At 46.2% G+C, this 24,941-nt stretch overlaps 9 protein-coding genes across 9 annotated transcripts; 5 read left to right on the forward strand and 4 right to left on the reverse strand.

The window, feature by feature from the left end:
- Positions 1-307: 307 nt before the first annotated feature.
- On the reverse strand, positions 308-3,062 carry V865_000695 (uncharacterized protein; the record flags this gene model as incomplete). Its single annotated transcript, XM_066224525.1, has 13 exons — positions 308-446; positions 578-715; positions 799-997; positions 1,087-1,177; positions 1,244-1,349; positions 1,410-1,464; positions 1,556-1,762; positions 1,847-1,957; positions 2,021-2,195; positions 2,267-2,404; positions 2,478-2,557; positions 2,673-2,731; positions 2,845-3,062. The coding sequence occupies 13 exons, from the start codon at positions 3,060-3,062 to the stop codon at positions 308-310; spliced, it is 1,716 nt and encodes a 571-aa protein (XP_066080622.1).
- Positions 3,063-3,532: 470 nt separating this feature from the next.
- Positions 3,533-5,195, reverse strand: V865_000696 (chlorophyll synthesis pathway protein BchC; the record flags this gene model as incomplete). Its single annotated transcript, XM_066224526.1, has 6 exons — positions 3,533-3,815; positions 3,872-4,041; positions 4,180-4,457; positions 4,541-4,604; positions 4,775-5,047; positions 5,121-5,195. The coding sequence occupies 6 exons, from the start codon at positions 5,193-5,195 to the stop codon at positions 3,533-3,535; spliced, it is 1,143 nt and encodes a 380-aa protein (XP_066080623.1).
- Positions 5,196-5,758: 563 nt separating this feature from the next.
- On the forward strand, positions 5,759-7,856 carry V865_000697 (uncharacterized protein; the record flags this gene model as incomplete). Its single annotated transcript, XM_066224527.1, has 2 exons — positions 5,759-6,059; positions 6,184-7,856. The coding sequence occupies 2 exons, from the start codon at positions 5,759-5,761 to the stop codon at positions 7,854-7,856; spliced, it is 1,974 nt and encodes a 657-aa protein (XP_066080624.1).
- Positions 7,857-8,251: 395 nt separating this feature from the next.
- Positions 8,252-12,355, forward strand: V865_000698 (uncharacterized protein; the record flags this gene model as incomplete). The annotated part of the gene is made up of 13 exons (XM_066224528.1): positions 8,252-8,435; positions 8,494-8,668; positions 8,754-9,550; positions 9,639-9,790; positions 9,886-9,999; positions 10,079-10,665; positions 10,722-10,893; positions 10,949-11,218; positions 11,287-11,344; positions 11,407-11,750; positions 11,812-11,852; positions 11,910-12,129; positions 12,200-12,355. 13 exons carry the CDS (start codon positions 8,252-8,254, stop codon positions 12,353-12,355), a joined length of 3,270 nt encoding a protein of 1,089 aa, XP_066080625.1.
- A 204-nt stretch (positions 12,356-12,559) lies between these two features.
- On the reverse strand, positions 12,560-13,956 carry V865_000699 (uncharacterized protein; the record flags this gene model as incomplete). The annotated part of the gene is made up of 7 exons (XM_066224529.1): positions 12,560-12,898; positions 12,973-13,128; positions 13,186-13,344; positions 13,415-13,468; positions 13,538-13,750; positions 13,810-13,835; positions 13,899-13,956. The coding sequence occupies 7 exons, from the start codon at positions 13,954-13,956 to the stop codon at positions 12,560-12,562; spliced, it is 1,005 nt and encodes a 334-aa protein (XP_066080626.1).
- Positions 13,957-15,242: 1,286 nt separating this feature from the next.
- V865_000700 (uncharacterized protein) lies at positions 15,243-17,118 on the forward strand (the record flags this gene model as incomplete). The annotated part of the gene is made up of 9 exons (XM_066224530.1): positions 15,243-15,417; positions 15,475-15,581; positions 15,645-15,865; positions 15,925-15,997; positions 16,054-16,236; positions 16,288-16,407; positions 16,463-16,620; positions 16,670-17,027; positions 17,089-17,118. 9 exons carry the CDS (start codon positions 15,243-15,245, stop codon positions 17,116-17,118), a joined length of 1,425 nt encoding a protein of 474 aa, XP_066080627.1.
- A 635-nt stretch (positions 17,119-17,753) lies between these two features.
- On the forward strand, positions 17,754-19,486 carry V865_000701 (uncharacterized protein; the record flags this gene model as incomplete). Its single annotated transcript, XM_066224531.1, has 5 exons — positions 17,754-17,974; positions 18,027-18,083; positions 18,140-18,693; positions 18,751-19,394; positions 19,451-19,486. 5 exons carry the CDS (start codon positions 17,754-17,756, stop codon positions 19,484-19,486), a joined length of 1,512 nt encoding a protein of 503 aa, XP_066080628.1.
- A 116-nt stretch (positions 19,487-19,602) lies between these two features.
- V865_000702 (uncharacterized protein) lies at positions 19,603-20,802 on the reverse strand (the record flags this gene model as incomplete). Its single annotated transcript, XM_066224532.1, has 7 exons — positions 19,603-19,753; positions 19,834-19,997; positions 20,056-20,073; positions 20,134-20,200; positions 20,257-20,523; positions 20,581-20,693; positions 20,746-20,802. 7 exons carry the CDS (start codon positions 20,800-20,802, stop codon positions 19,603-19,605), a joined length of 837 nt encoding a protein of 278 aa, XP_066080629.1.
- Positions 20,803-21,821: 1,019 nt separating this feature from the next.
- Positions 21,822-24,670, forward strand: V865_000703 (uncharacterized protein; the record flags this gene model as incomplete). The annotated part of the gene is made up of 5 exons (XM_066224533.1): positions 21,822-21,977; positions 22,036-22,125; positions 22,179-22,455; positions 22,519-24,443; positions 24,500-24,670. The coding sequence occupies 5 exons, from the start codon at positions 21,822-21,824 to the stop codon at positions 24,668-24,670; spliced, it is 2,619 nt and encodes an 872-aa protein (XP_066080630.1).
- Between the last annotated feature and the right edge of the window lie 271 nt (positions 24,671-24,941).

Raw genomic sequence — 24,941 nt, forward strand, 5'->3', positions numbered from 1 at the left:
TTTCGGCCAGCCGAGTATTCTGTCCAATGCAATTCCCAATCTTAGCGCCATCTCTCGTCTTGGTACGGGTTAAACCGAAGATAAGCACGTCAATTGAATGATATGATCGAAAATCAAGCACGTAAGATATCATCATTCTTCGGAGCTCGTTCCTGAAAATGGCGAATGCTCTTTCGGTGTCAAATCCTTGAATTGGAATGGATCCCGAAATAAGTTTGTATAGTATCGTGCAGGACATGCATGCTGAGTAAGAAGTCACCAAGCTTCTATCGCATGCGTTCTGGTCCTCCCTGTGTCTATGTAAAACCTATACACCCACTTCATCCCCTATCAACCTGTCTACTTCTGCCATCTTAGCCTTTTCCAATTTCTCTCTACGGATCTGTTGCGACTTCAAGACACCAAAATCGTCTTCGAACACGAACGATACTTCTTCTAGTGATAGCCTATGCAAAATGATACGGATTAGCCAATCTATGATAGGACGGTGTGGACGTATCGAATTCATAAGTCACACGGAAGATCGAGTTTATGGATCAGGTGTGTAGACCACAACCACAAACATAGAAGGACTCACCCAGAAGTCTCGGGATACAGGAAATAGCAGAACAGCCAACTGAGCGTACAAAAAAAAGCGTACAGCCCAAAAGCACCTGATGGCGTTATTGCATTCATAAGGGATAAGAATGTACCTGCTATTATCAAGTTACCAGTCCTGCGATTGCAAAGCAAAGTCAGTCACCAGTATCGCTATATAAGGCCATAATTGGCTCGATTATATATGGAAGTGAGACGTACCAGCAAGTAGCTGTACTGATACTAGTACCTATACCCCTCACTTCCAACCTGAACAATTCGCCTTGCTGCCATGGGATATTGCCCAGACCTGTCGCATATCCTGCGACGTACACCAACATGGAAAGTAGGACTAGGAGAGAGGTGGAAAGGGGATAATCTGTGCCTTCGACAAGGACGCCTCCTGTCTCCGACGTAAGGACTGGAAGGGAAATCAGCTCGGGTCAGTCTCGGTATCACGATATGGAGTGTTCCATTAAAGTAGATCACATGGATTGTGGGTGCACTCACTATGCAGGAAAAATGCGACCAGGATCAGAGCCACTGTCATGACTGGTAGAGTGAGCAGCATCGTCACTCTTCTTCCTATAGGATCGATTATCTGAAAAGAGGTCCGTAGTCAGTTCCAGGCGAAGACATGCATATCGAGCTACGGCTTCACACTTACTCTGAGCGCGACCAAGGTGAACAAGAAGTTCACAAAGGCTACGATCATCCCTACAGCTGTAGCATTTTTGAACCCTAGTACAGCGAAGAGCGTTGCGGAGTAATACCTAATACCGTCATGAGTACAAGCTAATGGCTTGGGCTCGAATGGGATAGATTTCGCTCACATGAGTGTATTGAACCCGCAGAATTGCTGGGATATCTGTAGACCACAGCCGATAACTGCGAATACATCAACACATTATCTTCCCATCTTGCATTGATGTGCTGTTTCGTGCTGGAAGTACCTTCTTTGGGATATCAATCAACTCACTCAAAGCTCGTCTATTTCCACCGATCCGCAACAAGCTGCCCAACCTTTGTCTGAATGTTGTTCTATCGTTGATCTCCTTAGATTGCTGTACAGCTCTTCGCATGATCTCCACTTTCTGGTCTATCTGATGAGTGGTAGCCAATGGATATATCTTGGATAGGATTTGATGAGCAGAATGGACGTTAGATCGAAGTAGAAGTATTCGTGCTGTATGGGATCAATGATTCTTTTGATCAGCTTCTAATGCCTGACTATATATGATAGCACTTGCATCTGGACGAAATGACATACGAGACTCAGGTAGGAATCCAATTGAAGCTAGCTGGATCATGGCTGGTAATGCACCTAAACCTACTACCCATCTCCAACCGTTGTTGATATTTTGGAAGGATGCACCGATCGCTACAGCGTTAAGAGCGATCAGACAAACACGAAGATATCTTGACCTAGTAATTTCTCACTCACCATAAGCTACGACCTGTCCGAGAGTAACCACGACTGCGTTCATTGTCACGAGTCTCCCTCTGGTCTTCGTGGGTGCTAATTCACCGATATATAGAGGTACGATGCAGCTTGCCAGACCAACACCTAGGCCAACAATGAATCTGCCAGTGATCATGAGGGGGACGGAGTGACATGCCTGAGGTCGAGCAGGTATGTCAGTGAAGACCTTTTGGAAACAGCAATGTGAGATAATAAAAGACAACTTACAGCTTGTATCAGTGACCCCAATATGAAAACCACATTGGCCAGGACGATGACCAGTCTACGTCCAGTGTAATCTGAAAGTCCACCTGCTAACAGCCCACCTAACAGTGCACCGAACGTAGTGGATGATGTTATGGCTTCCTGACAAAGTTATCAAGCATTGTCAGTAACACATGAGTTGTCTTCCATCACTAACGAGGAATAGTCAGCTCACCTTCTGCCAATCAGTCAATGACCCACCTAAATCATCCTTGATGATCACCAACACACCAGATATGGCTGCGGTGTCATAGCCTGGATATGCAAATGTCAGAGGGTCTCTTTCTGGATCTATATCCTGGCAGATGACTGAGAAGACTGTTGAGGCTGATGGTGAAGAAGTGAAGATGTTTCAAAGGATTGAACTTACCAAACAACAACCCCGATAGAGCAGCTATGAACACCAGTATCCATACGAACTTCGTTATCCTGTCAAGTCATCATGGCTATATCAGTGTCCAGGTACACCCATGTATGTATATATGTACATAAATATATTGTATATATATCACTTGTGCGGTATATAAATATAATTCACTCACCTATTTTCCCCTTTCACCTGTATCATCCCTTCATCAAGTTGATTCTCCATCGACACGCTCTCTCTCCTCCGGTGCTCGACAGCTGACTTGGTCTCATCTTCCAGCTCCAGATCGGGCTGATCAGATAATAACGGCTGAGTGGAAGATGAGATTGGACTAGTATTGGGGTAATGGATCGATGAGGTAGGCGGCGAAGTGGAAGAAGTCATGCGAGTCATCGTACGCGTGATGATTGAGAGAGTGAATCATGTGTATCTATATCCGTCTATGTATCTCTAAGGTTATCTCGATGATAGGTCTCTATGCTGCTAGCCGTTCATCGTGGGTGATGAAATTGATGATTGCGTTTCGTGGGTGCATTCATGAATGATTAGAAAGAAAGGAAGAGAGTGAGAAGACAGATTGGAAGTGAGTTTGCCTGTGCATTGATTGGGTCGTTTTGATGTTCATCGCAACCCAGCACAAGTATAATGGTGGCCCAGTTCCCAATGCCTGCATGCCATCAAATCACCTGAGATGACATGTCGCAGCCTGCTCAGTGTCAAAGAAAGCATATGGAACCCAGACAGTCTACAAGCATGAAGAGATAACGAAGCATTCAGAATGTCCATTCACTTATATACCATGGCTATTATCTACCTCTGTTAGTTGCTACTTTACCAATTCGAATGACTGTCTCCCCTGTGATTTACTTTGGTCCACTGATGATAGCCTTAATGACTCCCTTCCCACCCTCATCCCTACCTAGTTTGGTCACTTCAAAGGCCTGTTTGGCATCCTCAAATTCGAATCGATGAGTGACCAATGGCTTGAGATCCACCAAGCCCCTTTCGACCAAAGATATCGCCAAGGGGTAATCACCAGGTCCATATCGGAATGAACCCAATACCTTGAGTTGTTTGTTGATTACGTGGAACAGAGGAAGGGGAACGTTCATGTTTCGTCCCATACCTACTTGAACGTATGTACCGCTGAAGAATATGTCAAGATCAGCACAAGTATACAATTCAACAAAGAGAAAACTCACGCAGGTTTCAAGATGTTGATACCCATTTGGATACAGGTCGGTGCACCTGAGGCTTCGATGGCGAGGTCAACAGCGCCATGGTCTCGAGAAGGGATGTTGAGGGTGGTCTTGATTTCTTCGGTCACTCGAGCACAGTAGTCTTCCATGGATTCGTTGGGGTCACGAGCGCCCTGAGGAGATGGGTGTTTAGGTCAGTACAGTATACGCACAACAGTGGCCTTTGCGATGGACGTAGGAGATATCTTCTAGGATCACCGGGAGGTACAGAGCACAGTGTACTTATCAGATTGAAAAAACGTCACACTTACAGGTAAGAAGATATCACTAGCAGCGTAAGATCTCGCAAAGTCCAATCTTTCCTGCTGAATATCCACCGCGATGACTCGCCTAGCACCCAACGCTTTGGCAACTGCCATACAGAGCAGACCGACAGGACCAGCACCAAAGACAATGACAACTTGATCTGATTGGAGCTGACCGAGCGAGTGGACAGAGTGGACACCAACGGACAAAGGTTCCATCATGGCACCGTCTTCGAATGAGACGGTTTCGGGAATAGGGTGGAGCATATCGGCGGGGAGGACGTCTGTCAGGCAAGGATCAGTATGCGTCTCATGTAGCAGGGCTGGACGAGTGTCAAGATGCGATGATGATGTCTTGATCACTTACAGTATCGACACAATGTCCCGAATTGAGTTGGAGGTGTAGCAGCGAAAGCCATGTGAGGGCACAGCTATGAATAGAAAACGAATCATTTTAGCTCGTATTCCGTGCTCCAGGGGAAAGAAATATTCATGAACATCACATCGTCGACACAACCCCCACTCACTCGCTCTCCCCTGTAAACTACCACACCACCTATCATTCTGCTTGCACGCCCGTCAACGCAGACAACTTACTCACCTCGTACATTCCACTCTTACATTCCGTACAAGTCCTACAACTAACTCCAGGTTCCATCGCGACTCTCTCACCCACTTTGATCCTACCATCATTCTTCACGCCAGGTCCTAATTTGACTACTACACCACTGGACTCGTGTCCCAAGCACATGGGTTGTTCCAATACGAAATCGCCAATGCGACCGTGTAAAAGGTAATGAACGTCTGATCCGCATATACCCGTTTTTGATACTGTTACGAGACATTCATCGTTCTTGATCTCTGGTACTGATCGCTGTGACCGGAGGATATACAGTTATCAGTGAGAGCGAACGGTGGTGTATTCCTGGTCGCTTCAGTGGACATACGTTTTCGAATTTGACATCTTCGATACCGTGTAGCACGAACGAAGGGTTATCTGATTTGACCTCGATGTTTGACATGGCGATAGCTCTAGATGAATGTATGCTCTCTATGATCTAAATGGACAAACAGAGGATGAAAGATGGAAGACGGGAGAAAGAAGCAAGAAGAAAAGATATCTTAAGATGTGTTACATGTGCTACATCTATATCATCCGGAACAAGCGGACCGTTCTATCGTTATTTTCTTTCTGGTACACATGTTTCCACATTGTTTCCTCGTCCTTAACCTTGGCTCTGTCGGTACTCGGACTCGCCCTCGCATACGATGCATGCAGCATATGTGGCTGCGTGAAGCATAAGCAGTGATATACATACATACATATATACATAGACATCCACACCGGTCTCTCTATCGGCCCTATTGCTATTTCCCACTGATTGTAATCCACCGGTGGGTTTATCTGATGACGTAACGACAGACAAGGCCAGGGGGCGTGGCCCCCACGTGTCGCACGCGTCCGTCAGGTCAAAGTTGGAGGAATCGACTTTTGCTCCCCCTCGAACATCTCACATCTCATGTTCATCACCTATCCCCTTCAATCCTTGGCTGATAGAGCACTCAGCGCAGCTCCCTCCTCACCATGCCAGTCAAGAAGCGGCGACTGTCTCCCTCGACGTCATCCGCATCTTCCACTCCCGCACCGTCTTCCATCCCGCCCGAATCTTCCACATCAGCACTTGCTTCTTCCTCTTTGCCTCAAGAGGGTCTAGCAGGACCAGGACCTTCCACTCTATCGAATCAGTATCAATCGCGGAGGGAGAGAAATGATGCTGCCGAGAGAAGGGAGTACGCCAGACTGGGTGTACAGCAGCCAGGTTCTGGAGATGGGGATGAATACGGGGAAGAATGTTTCTTGTGGGCAGATATACCCGTTTCAAAGGGTGAGTGAGCGTATATATATATGTGTATAATGGGTTTGTGATCATAAAGTCGCCACTTCTATTTCAGATTCTATCCTCCTGATGAATAAAACATAGCTAATCTGCTTGTTATGGCTATCCCTAGGTTTCCGTTATATCCCCTGTGCCATATCTCCCACTCCCTCACCTCACCCTCGGTACCCATTCTACCGTACAATCCCTTATCCATCACCGCTCCCTCCAGTCCATATATCATGGCTAGACCGATCCTCTTATCTGCGTATATCACCTACTGCACTAACCATATCCAATGATCGTGGATTTAGAAGTGCCAGAGCCAACGTAGCTGTGAGAGAAGGGAGATGGTACTACGAAGTCAAGATCCAACGTGGGAATGGATCTTTAGGTGGTGGCAAAGGTCACTTGATGAGTAGTAATCCGCACGTCAGAATCGGTTGGGGAAGGAGAGAAGCCAATCTGGATTCACCTGTCGGATCGGACGCTTATAGCTACTCCATGAGGGATGTCAACGGCGAGAAGGTCCATATATCTAGACCTAAACCCTACGCTGGCAAATCTTTCCAAACAGGTGATATCATAGGTTGTTTGATCACTTTACCGAAAAGGCCTCCTCCACCTAGTGGTAAGAATGATCCAGCGAAAATCAAGAGGTTAAGAAGACAATTCGTATACAGGAATCAAAGTTATTTCGAATCGAATGAATATATACCTTCCAAAGAGATGGATAGTCTGATCGATAGAGAAGGGAAATTATCCGCTGAGAGGAAACAAGGACTGAACGGTGATGCAGCACATGATGGACAAGGTGATGGGCAGATAAATGGAGAAATCAACGAGAATGGGAAAATACCCAAGAAGGGAGGCGGTAAGAAAGGAGCCACAACGAAGAATACCAAGAAGAACAAGAACGAACCTAATGCATCTCTGAGTGAAGGAGTCACGAACATCTCTAGACCATTGAAGAGATTGGATGGATCCAAAATTGAATTTTACCTTAACGGTGAACACCTAGGTGTAGCTTTTCAAGATTTATACGATTTCATTCCCTTACCACCTATCAATACCGCTTTATCTTCTGGACACGGTAAGAGATCTCATGACAACGAAATCATACATGATGATGGAACGTTGGGATATTATCCTATGCTATCTTGTTTCGGTAAAGGTAAAGCTAGATTCAACCCTGGACCGGATTTCACTTATGCACCGGCAAATCTCTCTCAACGGGATGACAATGGTGATGGAAATGAACGGATCAGACCCATCTGTGAACGATGGGAAGAATTCAGATTAGAAGAGCAAAAATATGACGAACAAGATGAAATTGAAGGTACGGAGGTGTTACAGAAACTGTTGGAAGACGAGAAGAAAGCTGTGTTACAATCTTCCAATTCGATGAAGAGAAAGAAAGGACAGTCGGGCAAGAAAAGCAAAATCGTTGATATTACTGATAGGATACGTGATAGGGGGTACACGATGACTCCTTCACTTGATATCGAGAGTGAAGGAAGAGATAGATCGGTTTCTGTCGCACCATCTCTGATCAACTCTGTTCCTCCCACTAGGGGTTCATCACCCGTTTCGATCACTATGGAGAATAAGATATACAAGGAGATTGCGGAACAGGAAGTGGTGGAAGATACGCCCAAGTCACCTGCACCGCTAGACAATGAGGTTGGTGATGGGGTAGTAGGGCAGACTAGGAAAGAAGAGGAGATGGAAGAGGTTGTGAAGGAGGATGAACATGAAAATGGTGTGAAGGAAGAAGAAGATGGAGAGGAGGGTGTGAAGTGGTAGATCTATCATGTAATGCACAGCGGAGAACCGCTACATATATCTTCATGAACTGGAACTCTGTCTGGCAGAGGTCTTTATCTATCATAAATACTGATCCATGACTATTGCTCATGATGTTGTAGCAGATTGGGATATGGGATCTGTGACAACGAGCAGAGTGGTTATATCATCACCCTGAATTATGCGTTAACGTAAACCATCGATCCCATATCGATGACGATAACAACCTAAAAGATCGATCATCTCAAATACTAAACCATACCACAGGATGCCATAGATCGATAACGAGTAAGCATGCGATTGATGGGTCGACTTGATATAGTATGGTCCTCATGCATACTGTCAAGTCGATCCTCTCAAAGAAGCCAAATAGTCTGCCTGATCGATAGGTAAATATGACCCTCTCTTACCTGGTCTCCACTGCAGGACACGCTCAACGTCAGAACGAACTCTACCCTCATGATATACAATCTATCCTTCAGCTGATACAAGATGGAGCGAGAGAATTCGGTTCAGAAAGAGCGGTAGGGTTCACTTCGAAGGACGATGATCGGGATGAATGGAGATGTGATCGGTATTGTGAGTCTATTGCTCCATCAACTTGTACTTGATCTGACACATATACCCCTCTTCTTAGCATTTCCACAGCTACTAGATCTATCTTGTAGACTCGGATATCAGCTAGCTCAGAGAGGCGTACCTATCAGCCAAGATGATACCAAGATCATATCGCTGCTATGTCCGACAGGTTTGGATTTCCTGATATCTTGTATAGCACTGATGAGATTGGGATATGGAGTGGTACTCATAGCGTGAGTGGGAAAGTATCATAACATCTATCTTTTACATTCGCGTTCATATTCTGTCTATACTAACCTACTCGTATCCTATATATAGACCACAGTGTTCACCGACAGCTATCACCCACCTGTACAATTCCTCCTCATCCACTCAATTGATATATCATTCCAAATACGCTGAACTGGCTCATTCTGCTCAGCAATCAGACCCATATACAGCTATTCAATCGATCGAACTACCTTCGGCGACCTCATTGCCCCCTCCACCATCAACGTTCCACCTACCATGCTCAGTGAAAGATCCCAAAAGCGTATCTCATATCTTCCACACTTCCGGAACGAGTGGTACGCCGAAACCTATACCCAATATCCACCAGAAGAGTGTATCGGTCTTGCCTCGTAGATCCCTACCAACCTATCTCCAGTCTACTACCGAGAACGATGATGGGAGTGGAAATGAGAATGGGACTAGCTCAGAATCAGCAGCATTCACCACTACTCCTCTGTTCCATGGTGGGATATCAGATCTACTAAGAGCATGGATGGCAAGAAGTATGATTTACTTTTATCCTACTTCAGATGTAGCTATCACCAGCAACAATGTGGTCGAATCCATTAAGGCATGTCAGATACCACCACCTGCTCCGAATGGTATGAAATTATCGAGTGAGCAAAATGACGAGAGGAATCAAAGGTTCAAGGTCACGGCGTTCTTATCTGTACCTTACATCTTGTCTACCTTGGCTGAAGTTCCCAATGGACCTGGTATGGAGATGTTGCGATCTATGGAGTACGTGTCTACCGGTGGTGCTCCGCTAGATAGTACGATTGGGGATACGACGGCAAATCAGGGGGTGAGGTTGGTCAGTAGATTGGGGAGTAGCGAATGTGGATGTGAGTACCATTCTGAGTTCACTGCGAATTGAATTGTCATCATGGGCTGCTAGCTAATCTAAGGACTGTGGTTTGAACTTACCCACAGTCTTATTGAGCTCACATCGAGATTACGCTGTTGAAAAAGATTGGGAATGGTTAAGGAACGATTCGCCTTACTCTGATGCGTTGGTATTTGAACCTGTCGATGAGAGTAGAGAGAAGTACGAGATGATAGTTACGGATAGATGGACAAGCAAAGTGAGTTTATACGCTATGATACCACCTATCTCTCCATACTATCGTACGTTGTGAACTCAGCATAATCAGAGTAGACTGATAAATGGATATTATAGACCAAGTCAAACCGAGCAGATGGTAGTTACGCAACAGGCGATCTGTATCAACCCCATCCTTCCAAGAAGAATGTGTGGAAATATGTTGGAAGAGGTGATGATGTTATCGTACTTGTGAGCTCGTCCATCCACTGCATCTCCATTGTGTCGCGAGGGAGGGCAGGGATATAGCTGACAAGAGGTGATTCTACAGAGCAATGGTGAGAAAGCATCACCTGGAATCATCGAAAGTGCATTACGGCAATCCGCCCACCTCTCAGACGTACTAGTAGTAGGCTCAGATCAATCGCAACTCGGTATCTTGCTGTTTCCCAAATCCCTCCCGACGCCCTCAGATCTACTCGAAAAGCTCTCTCCACTTATCGACCAGGCAAATAGTGATTCACCGTCTTTCGCTCAGATATCCAAAGAGATGTGTTTGGTAGTCAGTGAATCAACCAAAAGATTACCGAAAAGTAGTAAAGGTACGACCCAACGGGGTGTAGCGTACGAAGTATTCAGAGAGGAGATCAATCAGTTATACAATCAACAAAATGGCCAAGGGGATGATCTACCCAAGAGGTCGACGACAGAGATTAGGGAAGAGGTGAAAATGATTATCGAAAACATAGCAGCGAGTAAATTGAGAGTGGACAATCTGAACGAGAATACAGATTTGTTCAATTGGGGTGTAAACTCATTGATGGCCACTAGGATACGGACCAATCTGCAGAAGAAGTTGAATACTGGAGGGGTGGTATTACCAAATAATGTGGTTTTTGAGAGACCATCGATCAAGAGGCGAGTGTTATTGAATGAGAAATTTGAGTACCTTTTGGCTGATATCCGTTCACTAGACTTTCGCAGTACATCTTTGATCTACAGGAAAACAAAGCAAAGGATAACAATTGTGTTGAAGAATCGTACGAACTCATGAAAGACCTAATACGAAAATACGGTCAATTCGATAGTACTTCAGGTGGTCTTCCAGGTATTAGAGGTGAAGATGATAAGAAGGGAATGACAGTTGTACGTTGCACAAATTAGCTTAGAACTCGATCTTAGCTGATATGGCATTTCATAGCTGTTGACAGGAGGTACCGGATCACTCGGATCGTTCTTGATCGATGAGCTAAACCAACTGGCCGGCCAAACAGTCAAGAAGATCATATGCTTAGTCCGTGCCCCCAACGATGAGGCTGCATACAACAGGGTGAACAAGGTCCTGGAGACCCGTAATGTTGCTATGGGGAGTAAGGTAGATGTCCTAGCCGCGGATTTAAGTAAGCATCATCTGGGATTGGAGGTAGAAGCGTACAATAGATTGACAGAGGAGGTTGATGTGGTCATCCATGTGAGTGAGCCGTTCCTAAGGCAATGCCCTACAAATAGTATTGACTAAAGAGACTTTTGTGTCGCTAGGCGGCTTGGCCTGTCCACTTCACCAGCAGCCTGATATCGTTCGAAGATAGTATCAAAGGTGAGCAGTCTCAATCGCATCGAATCCAACACAGTCCAACTGACTCGGGACTCATGCATTAGGTACACGGAACCTCTTGGGTCTTGTAGCAGCTACCAATCAAGGGGAGCTGTACTACTGCTCATCCCTCGCTTCAGTGCTCAACCAACCTTCATCCACAATCTCCGAACAACCTTCTACCGACCCGTCAACAGCATCTCCAATAGGTTATTCCCAGTCTAAGTGGGTCACCGAGCAGATATGTCGACTTGCCAGTGAAAGCTCCATATTGAAAGATCGAGTACACGTAATGCGTGTGGGACAGCTCTGTGGTGATACCAAGACCGGTCATTGGAATGAGAAGGAAGGTTGGCCGTTGATGATTAGGACTGCTCAGACTACAGGAACTCTACCGATCTTAGAGGAGGTGGGTCCATCCCACCTGCATATCTCTCTTGTAGATCTGGATGCTGATCTGAGGACGGTAGAAACCTTCCTGGTTACCTGTCGATCTAGCTGCACGTGCTATGTAAGTCATTAGCCTTCATAGTCTCGAAAATTCTACTAATCCTTCACGTCTCTCTAGCACGGATATAATCATCGACAATGCTGCTGAGAACCATCTTATCTATCATATCGCTCACCTCAAGAATATCGAATGGAACACCATCCTCGATGGACTGGAAGCAGCAGGTCTTTCGTTCCAAAGGGTATCGCCTGCAGATTGGCTGAACAGGGTGGAAGCTAGTTCAGATGACCCGGAGACCAACCCTAATAAACAAATGTTGCATATGTGGAAAGCTGCTGTGAGTTGCTTTCATCATTATTCCGGGATGATTTCGAGGGAATTCAACTGATGACATGATCGATGGTTAGTACGGTAATCCTACAGTATCGCAAAAAGAGGTCCTCGTGGACACAACCAATGCTCGTCAGTCGTCGAGGACTATGAGTGATCTACCTGACATAGATGAAGAGCATATCGTAAAAATGGTGCAAGCTTGGAAGAAAAGCGGGTTCTTGAATACATAAGATTGTAAGGCAACGCAGGCAGGATGCAAATTCACCATTATGTCCTATACCAATGATGCTTATCAATATTGCAACCGGAGGACGTTGGGATATGTATGTTCATTGTGGCGAATGGTGGGAAAGCTCATCAGGCCAGATAATGCTACATGTTATGCATATGATCATGCAAACTTCTCATTCCTTTTATCGTCCACGTGCAAGATTTCAGTCCTGCCTACCCGTACATACCGAGACTTCACAAGCGTCCTTCTCGCCGGTGTAAGGATCCCAACCATCTAACATCTCACTAGTATAGATCAAGCCCGGATCACCCGCCGCTGTGATCCCCTCAGCTTCGTCGGGTGCCCATCTCGTCTCGTCGATTGGTCCGCTGTGGAAGGCTGTCTCCCACTCTTCCGTAGGAGGGTTGGGAGTGACAGGTGGCTGGGTGGTCAATCGGGGTGCTTGGAGTGATTTGCGTTTCTGCTCGGGAGTCGCTCGGACCCAAGAGAGGTAGGCGGGATTACCTGGTTTTACGACGTTGTCCGCTACGAGGACTGTGCCCTGTCACATCGCAAGGAGCGGATGAGCCAGGGACAAGATATCGAGATAGGGAAAGGGATAAACTGGAAACCTACAGGTCCTACCAATCCTTCCTCTTCCAAAACCTTGATATCAATCGTATAAAGCGGTTTCAGATGATCCAGGAATACCATATCAAATTTGAGGGGTTTGGGCATATTGAGCATTTCTCTGAGCGATTTCAAATTAGGTGTAGAACTTCCCACAACCACCTGTGCACCTCATTAGCCAATGACATGTGTTATTTCCGAGCATGGTGTATGACTTACCTTGATGACTTTGTCCAATCCAGCTAGTCTGAATCCACCTCTAGCGGTGGTAGCGTACACCTCACTCTTCTCCAAGGAGATGTAACCAGCTCTGTCTTCTTCGGTGTTAGAAGACCAGTTCTCGGGATAGATGGAGTTGGGATGTAATTCGAGAAGATGCTACAAGGGACATGTATCGATATCAGCCTACGATCTATTCAAGGGGTCATCAAGAGGCGGGTTTACCTACTCTAGCAAAAGAAATACCAGAGTATCCGACATAAGTACCCAGCTCAAGGATGAGCTATGGGCATAACATCAGAAGCATCAGCATTGAACGAAATCGTATTCAATTACAAAACTGCCGACTTACCTTGGGTTTCTTCTCTTTGACTAAAGCCTCTACTTGTCTTCCTTTGGTATCTCCCACACTCATCAGATATCGGTTCTCCCCTTTACCAAACTCGTGGATCGCATCTAAAACTCTTTGCGACCTTTCTTGGAGGGATAAACTGGAAGTCTTCTGGGATGAGAGAGAAGGAAGGGATTCAAGATGTTTGAGAAGAGCTTCTTCACGACCATCACCCTATGTAAGATAACATATGGTCAGTTTTGTCCACCTCACGTGGACAGTTTCATACTTACATGGAAGACCGTGCCCTGTACTGGTTCTAGCAGAGGCGGCACAAAACGGGTCAGTACATTCCCCTATCGAAATGTACTGTACCACTCACCATGATACTTGGCTGGAGCTTGCTGAGCGTCTGCTTTCGACTTTGTAGCAGTGACCATTTTCGACTACTGATTATGCGTATGTTTTTGGAACAATAGCAAACGTGAGTTCAAAGGTTCTATACTATCTAAAGACCATTGTACTCGTCCTCCTATGACGAACCTTCTTTCTGCGGAACACCTTCTGGCTATGCTGACACGTTGTAATCGGACAACGCACTACTGTGCATGACTGATCTCAGCGATTACAACCCAAATGATCATCATCGTACATCTATCAGCAGTATGATGTGATCTGTTTTCTGTTTTATCATCGGATCTAAAGATACCTTAATTAACCGGGGAATGTGCGATATCAGATATGACATCAGTTACGTTAATCTTTTTTATCAGCGATCAAGATATAACAAAGTTAAGATCGAGACATGTATCCAATAGACAATTACCCAGAGTAGTCATTCTCATGGGATCGATGGTCCAGATCGAATCTATGTATACCAGTACGATACTACTTGCAAATAGCGTATTATGACATCGTCATGAGGCAGGGGCGTGTGAGTTACGTACCTACACGATCCGTAGCTCAGATTTTATCGATCGGAAACTAACCAAGCCGGTTTGTTCACTGTCAGCGTCAACAGCACGTGAAATGAAGCGAGATTATCTAAAGATCATCTGGTCAGCGTCAGTCAGTCGATGTAATCTGTAATCTGTAGCCAACCCTCTTTTCATTTCGATGTCGTTATCCGCTTGCCCCTACTTCCCGACAAACAGCGAACACGACGGCATCTGCCTTGGCCATGGCCTCTGAATATCCTGTTCCTCGCAGTTTCTGTAACAGCGTAGTACTTGCAATATCCCATTCCTTAAGATCGCATCAACATGATCATCCGATCGATCGGTTCGTTTCGAACGTACTTCTACCCCAAAGAGACTTGACAGGGGCGCCTCATTGGAGGTCGATGGAAGCGATTTTAATATTCGCTCTTACGAGGCTTGCGATGGTCCTTCAAGCCGATTACAACCTTAGTCTCTGTCCTTTCGCTAGTGCCTTCATGTGAGTCGGTTGCACAACTTTCCCAAATAAGGGTAAAACCCAAAGATCTGGGAGGTCCGGTAGGGTGATGACTGAGCTTCTTAACCTACATGTATAGCTTTAACATCACATCCCACGTTTCTTCTTGATACTCCCGAATACGTGCTTTGAAGTCATACATATATAAGTCGTACATCTTAGAGTTTGCCTTCTCTCTCCTTCTCTTCTTCCAACTCCGCTCTACTCAAATCTCTTTCAACTGTATCTTTCTTCAAACACTCCTGTAGCATTACAACTAAAGCAGTTCAACATGTCTGATCTCACTGCCAAAGTTTCCAAAGACTCGCAAGGTTCCATCGTTGTGGACGGGTACGAAGCGCTCAAATACAACTTCCACTACACCTCTCCTGTCTTCGATGTCAACCACGCCAAGCTTGCCGATATCTACAAGAGGTGGGGAAGAGTTTTGATTGTCATGGACACCAGTAGGTTTGCGCTTTTCTTCCGAATCGATCGTCCGTCAGCTGATCTCTGTCGACCAGTTGTCCACCCAATCTACAAGGAACAGATTGAGAAGTACTTCGCTCACTACAACATCGCCATCACTTGGAAGATTGTGAATGGTGGAGAATTACACAAGACGATGGACGTGAGTCATATTCGCATCCAAAATCTATAATCACTAAACTTTAGCTAATCCGATCACTCTCAGACCATGCTTGAGATCGTAGATGCTATGGATTCTTTCGGTACTGTTCGAACTGAACCCACCCTTGTTATTGGCGGTGGTCTTGTTACCGATGTCGCTGGTTACGCTTGTGCCTCTTACCGACGAACAAGTAACTTCATCCGAGTCCCCACCACTTTGATCGGTTTGATCGATGCTTCAGTGTCTATCAAGGTTGGAATCAACCACAAGAAGCTGAAGAACAGGTGAGTTCATGATGGTTCTGGCTTGACGAATCGATAGCTGATTTTCGATATCCTGACAGACTGGGTGCCTACCACGCCCCTCTCCACACCTTCTTGGACTTCTCGTTCTTGAAGACCCTTCCTATCGGTCAGGTAAGCTTAGATCTTATCCTGCATGTATAGGCTAGTCCGCTAATTTCATGATTTAGGTCCGAAATGGTTTCGCGGAACTTGTTAAGATCGCTTCAGTTGGTGACAAAGCTGTATGGGAATTGCTGGTCAAACACGGCAAAGAATTGGTGGAAACCAGCTTCGGATACAAGGAAGGATCAGATGGTGTCAGAGCTCCTGGTACTGAGATCTGTCACCGAGGTATTGAAACCATGCTTGAGGTGAGTCTTTCGTAAATCTGTATCATCATATTGTGCTGACTATCGCCACAGCTCGAATCACCCAACCTTCACGAACTTGGTTTAGACCGAGTGATCGCTTTCGGTCACACTTGGTCTCCTACCCTTGAATTGACTCCTCGAATCCCATTACGACACGGGCATGCGATCTGTGTAAGTGTACTTCGCTTGTCCTGTCCCGGATTAGTGCTAAACCTCTTCGATATAGATCGACATGGCTTACTCCATCACCCTCGCACACTCTCGAGGTATCCTCAACGATGCCCAACGAGATGAGTGGTTTACTCTCGTTTCTTCTGTTGGTCTTTCCATGGACCACGATTTGTTCGATGATGAACTTATCGCTGTTGCCACTGATGCTATCAAGTGAGTGCCATTCACTCGATCGGCAACAAGTACTAACATAAATCAATAGGAAAACTCGAGATGGTAAACAACGATTCGCCATCCCCGATAGGGAGTTCGGTAAATGTATCTTCCTGAACGATGTACCCATTGAGGAGTTACAGTCCGTCCTGAAGGTCCACAAAGAATTCGTCAAGTCTCGATATGGCTCCGGTGTCGGTAAAGAAGCTTATGTTGATGCCGGTGACCTCGGTGCTGAACCAGAGACCTACGCCAAGAGCTCAAACACTCAAAAGCCTGTTCCTGCCGATGACTGCTGTACCGCCCATAGCCTGAAACGAAAGGGAGTCAACGGTGATCACACCAAGGCTGCCGCCGTCTCCGCTGGAGGTGTCCCAGTAGACGGTACTGGTGTCATTAGGAATGGAGTGAGTCTCATCGTTTAACAAATCCCGGGAACGGAATGGCTAACATGTAATTGTCCGCTAGTTGAACGGTACCTTGGTGCATGCCAATTAGGGAGATCAATTAGTCTGTTAGGGGAATCGTGTGTTATAGCATTAGTCAGAAGAATATCAACCAAATTGAATTAATCCATATAAAAGCTCATCAGCAGCATTGAACGCATCATATGTAGCAATTGGGGCTCATACATGCATACTCAGGCACTTTTTTGATTGAAATGCATCCGCTGCATCTCTGCTACCCAGAAAGCTAGTAATTTAATCAGTACATCAAACCATTCCTGGTTATCTATTGTTCAGAGTGTACTGGATTTACAGGTTCAGCAATTAGTCTCGTGTCCGTATCTGATCGACACCTTTCCTTAGCGCAAATCGAGACTATTTCCAACCAGATCTAATCATCCGATTGACAAATGTGTGACGTTTACGTTAGGACAGGTATGGCTTCCCCATATTTGGAAACGATCGGGATCGGATATCCGGGGGTACCTGTCTAACGCATTTCGATTTGGGCAACATCATCGATAGATCTAACCTTCTTCGTTAACCTTACGTCACAGACCAGGTTGACGATGCGCCAGGCGTGTCCAGCAGCTGTCCGTCCTCCTCTACCATCATGGGTAACTGGAAACCGCTTGAAACTGGTCGTACACATTGATGAACCTCAGTCGTATCCGACAATTTCTCATCATGGGTCGACAAACGCCTACAGCATTCCAGAACTTCCTTTCGAGTGTGATATTGCCTTGTTTGTCCATCTTGCTGTTACCGATCACCGCTTCAGCAGTGGTTGTTTGCATAGCCTACAACAAGCTTTTGACTGGAAGTGATGAAAACAGGATAGGCCATCATGTGAAGGTTCAAAAGGGATGTGTAGTTATTAGTGGAGGAAGGATGTCAAAGGGCTTGACGTGAGTATCTTGGTACGTTGGCCGGTAGATCGTCAACTGATGCCCAGAACAGGCTTGCCAGAGCTTTCAAGAGAGCTGGCTGGAAGGTAATTGGCGTAGAGGAAGAAGGGTAAGCAGAAATACTGTGAAAAGCACAGGCTAACCTCACCGACTTGCCCGCATTAGTTGGGGTGAATTGTGCCCGATGCAATACTCAGCAGCCATAGACAAATTCTATATCCTCCCATCAGCCTCTCAGTCGTACGAGCGATACTCGAAGAAACTTCTCTCTATTGTCGAGCTTCATTCCGCAACTCTCTTTATTCCTGTATCTGGGGCAGGTTCATCCGTCGAAGATGCACGTGCGGCAGACGAGATGTTTTCCGCGACGAATGGTAGATGTCGGACCTTCATACAGGATCCTGAGACTATGGAGGATCTGCATGACAAGGACAAGTTCATGAGCCTGGTGGAAAGATTAGGACTGCGCATTCCATCTGGTAAGATGGTCAACAGTGTCGAAGAAGCGCTTGCATTCTTGAAGGCGGATGATCAATTTCTAGAACCGAAGTATATTTTGAAGTGTATGGGTTTAGACGAGAATCGGGGAGATATGACTTTGTACCCCTTGAAGGTCGACGACAAGGAGCTCACTGAGACTAGGAAGTCATTGGAGAGTTTGAACCTGAAGATCACAAAAGAATGCCCCTATGTCTTTCAAGAATTCATACCAGGTCAAGGTGAGCTTGTTTCTCGAGAGTGACGGGAGAAGTGTGCAATCTGACACTGTATGACAGAATGGTGTACTCATGCATCTGTCATCAACGGTCAAATCACTTCCTTCGTCACCTGCCCTTCCAACGATATGCTCATGACCTACGAGAATGCCACCGGCCAAGACATCGGTAAGAAGGCAGAACAATGGACCAAAACACTACTTGAAAAACTACAAGAGGATCCAACACCTACTGGCAAACAACGCAATTTAACTGGACACTTCTCATTCGACTTCATCGTCTCAACGAAGAATGGTGAAATGTATCCTTTGGAATGCAATGCTAGAGTACACACAGCGGTGATCATGCTTCCACTATCGAAGATTGCGGAATGTTACGAAGACAAGAATGATGTCAACAGGATGATACTTCGTCCTCCCGCAGATACCGCCCCTCGATCATGGCTTTACAACGATTTGATCATGCGATATCTCCCTCTGATCGTATCTCCTCGCAAGATCATTGCCATGATCCACCCATCACTTCCTGCATGTGCGCTGGATCCACGAAAGAAGCACACAATTCGACCCAGCGAGAAACCCCTCAAATGGAGGAAAGACCCAACCCTTATCTCTGACGACTGGATTCCTTTCGTTGTGCTTTGGCATGTTTATTGGCCATACTTGTTGCTTTCTAGGTGGTGGAAGGGAAAGAAGTGGACTAGGGTGAGTGACCATATCTGCAATTACCAATTGAGCGCTAACAACATTGTTCATCACAGCTTAATGTCAGCACTGGTCGTATTTTCGAGGCCTAGGTATTGAACCAGTAAAAGACTATGGGATATCGTTCTAACACGCACTGCAACATATAGCGATATAGTGTCATAGTTTTGCCTATGCATGTGAATATCAGAAATTTACTCCGAGCAAACTAAGGCAGTTCAGTGTGATTCAAGCACACATGTTCATCCTTGTCTAAGCTGTTAAGCGATTGCATCTGAGCATCGGTCAGCTCGAAATCGAAAACGTCTCGATTCGCGATTATCCTTTCTTTGGTGTCGGATTTGGGTAGTGGTATGAAGCTATACATAGGCAGGAAGTGATACATCTGTCAGGTATTGGGTAATCTATTGGGGTGAAATCATGGTGTTGATTGACTCACCCTCGTTGCAAGCTCCATCGGATTAAGATCTGTGCCCAACTCTTACCAGTCTCTTCCGCTATCTTGAGTAGAGTTGGATCAGAGGCCTTTGTGCCCTGAACGAGAGGAGAGTACGCTTCTAAGGCAATATTGTGAGCTTGGCAGTATGAAACGATGGAAGGTTGCTACGAGTCTGAGGTCAGCGGTGCCCGCTCGGGATTGAAGTATGAGATGTTGACTGACTTGGCACCAAGGATGGAGCTATAAGTAGGAAAATATCAGTCTTTGCACAAAGAAAAGCGGGTTGATCAATGAGCTCACTTCGATCTGATTGACCGCTGGAGGGATCTTGGCGTATTTTTCCATCTGTTCAAGATGTTTGACACCACTGTGAAGATACACTGTTCAGTCACATAGGCATTAAGAGGACAATGTCGTACTTACTAGTTGGATACCCCAATATTCTTCGCTTTACCTCTATTGACCAAATCCTCCAAAGCCTTCCATTGTTCCTTCCTCTTCTCCGGTCCGGCACTAGGCGAATGAATTAAGAACAAATCCACATATCCCCCATCTCTAGGATCAATTTTCGATACACTCCCCTCCAATAGTTCGGTGATACGGTCTGCATGCCCTAGCTTCGTCGTGATGAATACTTGGTCTCGAGGATACTGGGAGGATTCGATAGCTGAGCCTACTTGCTCTTCATTGCTAATAGCAGAATCTTACACTCAGCTAATACCTCACTATGATTTGTCGCCCACTCACAAATACCATTGAGCCGAATCTATATGTCTGTATCCTGCATCCAATGCACTCTGTACCGTCTTCGAAGTAACTTCAGGGGGGGATTGGTATACTCCAAACCCCAGTTGCGGGATCTGACCTATCATCAGCGATGATTTTGGGATCCAGCTATGGACAAGTACTCACTTTTTCGCCCGAGTTGAGAGTGATGGCAGAATCAGGCTGAATTACACTGGAAGGCATTCTGTTTTACTCGATTGTGTGGAGATTGCCAGTCTGACAGGATCGACAGTAATCAGATATAGCGATTACCGAGGGCATGATTACATGATTTCAACTCTGCTTGAAGAACTACAAGGCTGGAAGGTAAGTTACCCGGAATTACGACAGTCGATTTGGCTTTCATGTAAGACAAGCAGAGATCCGATCATAGCTGTGACGTATGAGTACAGATCGAAGCGATACTACAATCTGATGGTAAGATCGCACCTCCTATGCGATGCTTTACGTACTCGAGTAAATCGTTAAACATACTCCTAGCGTCGCCCAATTGGAGATGAGGATGAAGGCGTGAGACATAGGTGACCTTGCAAAAGTAGGCAGGCAAATGATATTACACGGCACATAACTTAACCGATATTTGGACAACTGTGCACAAACATGAGTTGACATCTTGTTCATCTTGTTCATCTTGTTCATTTAGGGGTCCACGTTTCCTCTTCACGGTCTCACATATCTAATTGCAAAGCGCTCGATCGTCCGAACGATCTCATCTCCTGACCTTCTCGGAGAAGAGTATAGAGGGAGGCACCGGTTTATGTCCCGTTCATTCATGTCTCCCCGACGAACACACGCACGTTCCTTGATCAGTTGGGATACACCTCAACTCACGCCGACGAACGTGATCTCAACTTTTGAACCACGTCACGAGTTCGACACTACCTGTACCAGTCACGCACTGTGCATGCGTTGGCGCAGCGGCACTCATGCATACTAACCTTCCAATGTTCAGAGAAATTACCATTTCGGAGGTAGCTTGTTGTCCGTATGAGCTATTGTTTATGTCCTAGATTGCTTTGATCGATAGGGTCCAGGTGGACTCGAGACAGCGGACAGCATACCAAAAGACGGACAGAGAGTAAACAAACATTAGAGACTACCGCTGTATGCCCCCGGGAAAACATATATAAGGAAGGCAAGTCTCTAGGACGAAGAACCCATTTCTTCATTCGTCTCCATCTATCGTCAGTCGAGGCTTCAGCATGCGGTCCTACATCTTCGTAGCAGCTCTCCCTCTACTATCAGTTGTGTTTGCCTCCCCTGTCATTCACCTCCCTATCTTCCGAAGCAAGGTCGTTGCCAGACATATCGTCGATGGTAGACTGATTGCTCGTGGTTCAGGGCTAGAATCTGCTCATGTGAGTGAACCAGATCGAACAATTTTGGCTGTAAGCCTCTGACGAAAGTACTACATAGACTCTGGCCAGCTCGACAATCTATCTGGAAGATTCGGAGGGCCTTGCTCTGGTCAGCTCACACAATTTCACTACCGTCATCGTTGGAGGTGTAAGTTGCTTATTACATTGGGACTCTGTCAATGTTAATTTCAAGGATCATAGACTTCCGGCTCGAAGACTTCTACATTGATCGCCGCTTGGGGCTCTCAACCTATCTACTCTCTCGGTTCAAGCGCAGGTTACATTCTCGGTGTTCCCGAATATACTTACGCTCCTTTCGCCTTCCCCGACGTTGACGCTTCCAAATTACCTCTTCAAGTCTGTACTTTTGTGTACGCCGAACCATCGAGCTTCAGTACCAACTTCACTATGTTAGAACGATATTCTTTTGTCGTTGGCAGCTTTGCTAGTCAGTTGAATCTCGGTGACGCTATTACTGGTGCGTCACAATTACTGCCGCCCAGCGAGGCTGGTCCTTGAAACTGATGAATATTCTTCGCAGAATTATGCGTTCGAGTTGGTGAGGCTCCTTCCTCGACCTCCGCCGCTCCCGGTGGGTCTCAACCCTCCAATTTTCCAGTATTCGGCAACGGAAGCGGTGAAGGAAGCAGTACCGCTTCTGTGCCTACTGTTACATCCGTGGGACCCTCTGCGAACCCAGCACCAGTCTCCAGTCAAGGGAACACCGGAGGCAACACCAGCGGCCGTGAAGCTAGCAGCGCAGTCGCGCCTTCTTCTGTTCGATCGTCTGATGGACCCGTAGCTTCCGCGTCACAAGCTCCTGCTACCAGTACACCCGTGATTGCGCCTGTGCCGACGTCTTCCTCTTCATCTGCCGTACAACCCTCATCAGGTCCAGCGCCCTCAGCTTTTCCCAGACAGAGCTCTGCGCCAGCTGCAACCTCATCGACCAGTGATTCTGTGTCGCCCACTTCATCCTCTTTGATCACCCATTCCGCTTCCGCTTCTTCTTCGGCCATGGGCAATGTTCCATCCAGCACTGTTGCTCCTGTGGCTCCATCTACTTCTTCTCTCGCAGTGATGTCATCCGCTCCAGGCACCTCGTCCACTTCCTCTGCGTCTGCAAATGTAACAGTTTCGTCGTCAACCGCTGCCGTCGCCTCTTCAATGAGCGCAATTTCAGGCTCCTCAAGCTCGGTCTCGGCCTCAGTATCAGTGACCGCCTCGGCTTCAGCTTCATCTGTTGCCCCTTCCGTCTCGGCCAGTGCCACTTTAGCTGGACCCAACCCAGCCTACCAGACCACTGTCTCCTTCAGTGGCAAGACCTACATTAACAAAGGTCTCGTCGGCTTCGGTGCCATCGAAGGAGATGCTGTGGACTCCTACGGCGAGACGATTGGTTCATTGGGTTCGGCTATCCACCTTCAATCTTTCCAGCGAGACGCTGATGGTTCCTACTCTGGTGTCATGGTAACCCAACCCGATAGAGGTCATAACACCGATACCACTACCGATTACATCTCTCGACGACACTTAATCTCGTTCAAGCTTAATCCTTACTATGGTAATACCTCTCTCGAATACCAAGCTGCCAAGTCCAGTTTCACGCTCAAGTACGAAAGTACTGTTAGATACTTCGAAGCAGATGAAACCCCTACTACCGGTCTTGATCCAACAACATTCAGAAACGGATCCATCCCGCAACCTATAGCAAGTCAGTCATACAATCACATTTCCAGCGATCCTGAAGGCCTTGTCATCTTAGCGGATGGATCGTCATGGGTATCAGACGAATACGGACCATATATCTGGAAATATTCCGCTGAAGGTATCTTGCTTGACACAATCGTTCCTCCTAAAGCTGTGTTACCTTACAAGAATGGAACGTTATACTTCTCTGCTGAGAGTGAAGACGGTCCTGATACCGGACGTGTCCCAAACCAAGGCTTCGAGGGTCTCACCGTCAGTCCCGACGGCAAGACCCTTTATGCCTTGATGCAATCCGGTTTAACGCAAGATCTTGACTCCAACGACGAGGGCAGATACGCTAGAATGTTTGTCTATGATATTTCTGGCTCGCCAACTTTGAAGCATTCATATGTTGTCAAACTCCCAGTCACAAATGGTAAAGGAAAAACTCTAGCTCAATCGGATGTCCTTTATCTTTCTGAAGATACCTTGATGTTGCTCTCGCGAGATGGTAAAGGTAACGGTGACGATGACAGTGAATCGAAACACAAGGATTTCATGCTCTTCAACTTTGACGGTGCCACAGATCTGGTCAACGCCGAATACACCGATGGCGTTAAGCCAGTATCCCCTAAAGGTGTTCTTGATTCAAGCATCGTCGCTGCGGAACCTATTGAATTCATCGATATGATTGATGAGGTACAACTGAAGCGATTTGGATTGCACAACGCTGGTGATTTCGATGTCAGCTTGATCAATGGTAAATGGGAATCAGCTGTGAGTAGTTTCTAACATTGACCCTCAGCTGCTTTGAGCTGATGAAGCGTCTGTAGGCTATCGCGTCAGTCCAAGATCCCGAGTACCCCAATGACTACTTCCTATTCTCCTTCTCCGATAACGATTTCATCACCACTAACGGTTTCGAAGCCGGTGAGAATTATGTTGATGGTTATGGAAGTACCTTGGACAACCAAGCATTGGTTTGGCGAATCACCCTTCCGTAGGTCGGATATTTAAATCGGAAACTAAGTACAATACAAGTCCTGTTCCGCCAAACATTTTCTGCTTTCTATATGGACAATACATCTTTTGGAAACAAGACGCTCGTTTGGGTTGAGAGATGGACAATCGTAGAAACAAAGCTACAATGCAAATCGTTATGCTCATGTCTTAGACAAGGACAGTATACTATGTGCAGTCTGTGCGCCCACCATCCAGAAACCTTTTTTTCTTGTTCTGAGTGATACACATACATCAGTGCACGAACTCATTACC

This window comes from Kwoniella europaea, chromosome 1 (genome assembly GCF_036810445.1).
Source record: "Kwoniella europaea PYCC6329 chromosome 1, complete sequence".
In the NCBI taxonomy this organism is placed as follows: domain Eukaryota; kingdom Fungi; phylum Basidiomycota; class Tremellomycetes; order Tremellales; family Cryptococcaceae; genus Kwoniella; species Kwoniella europaea.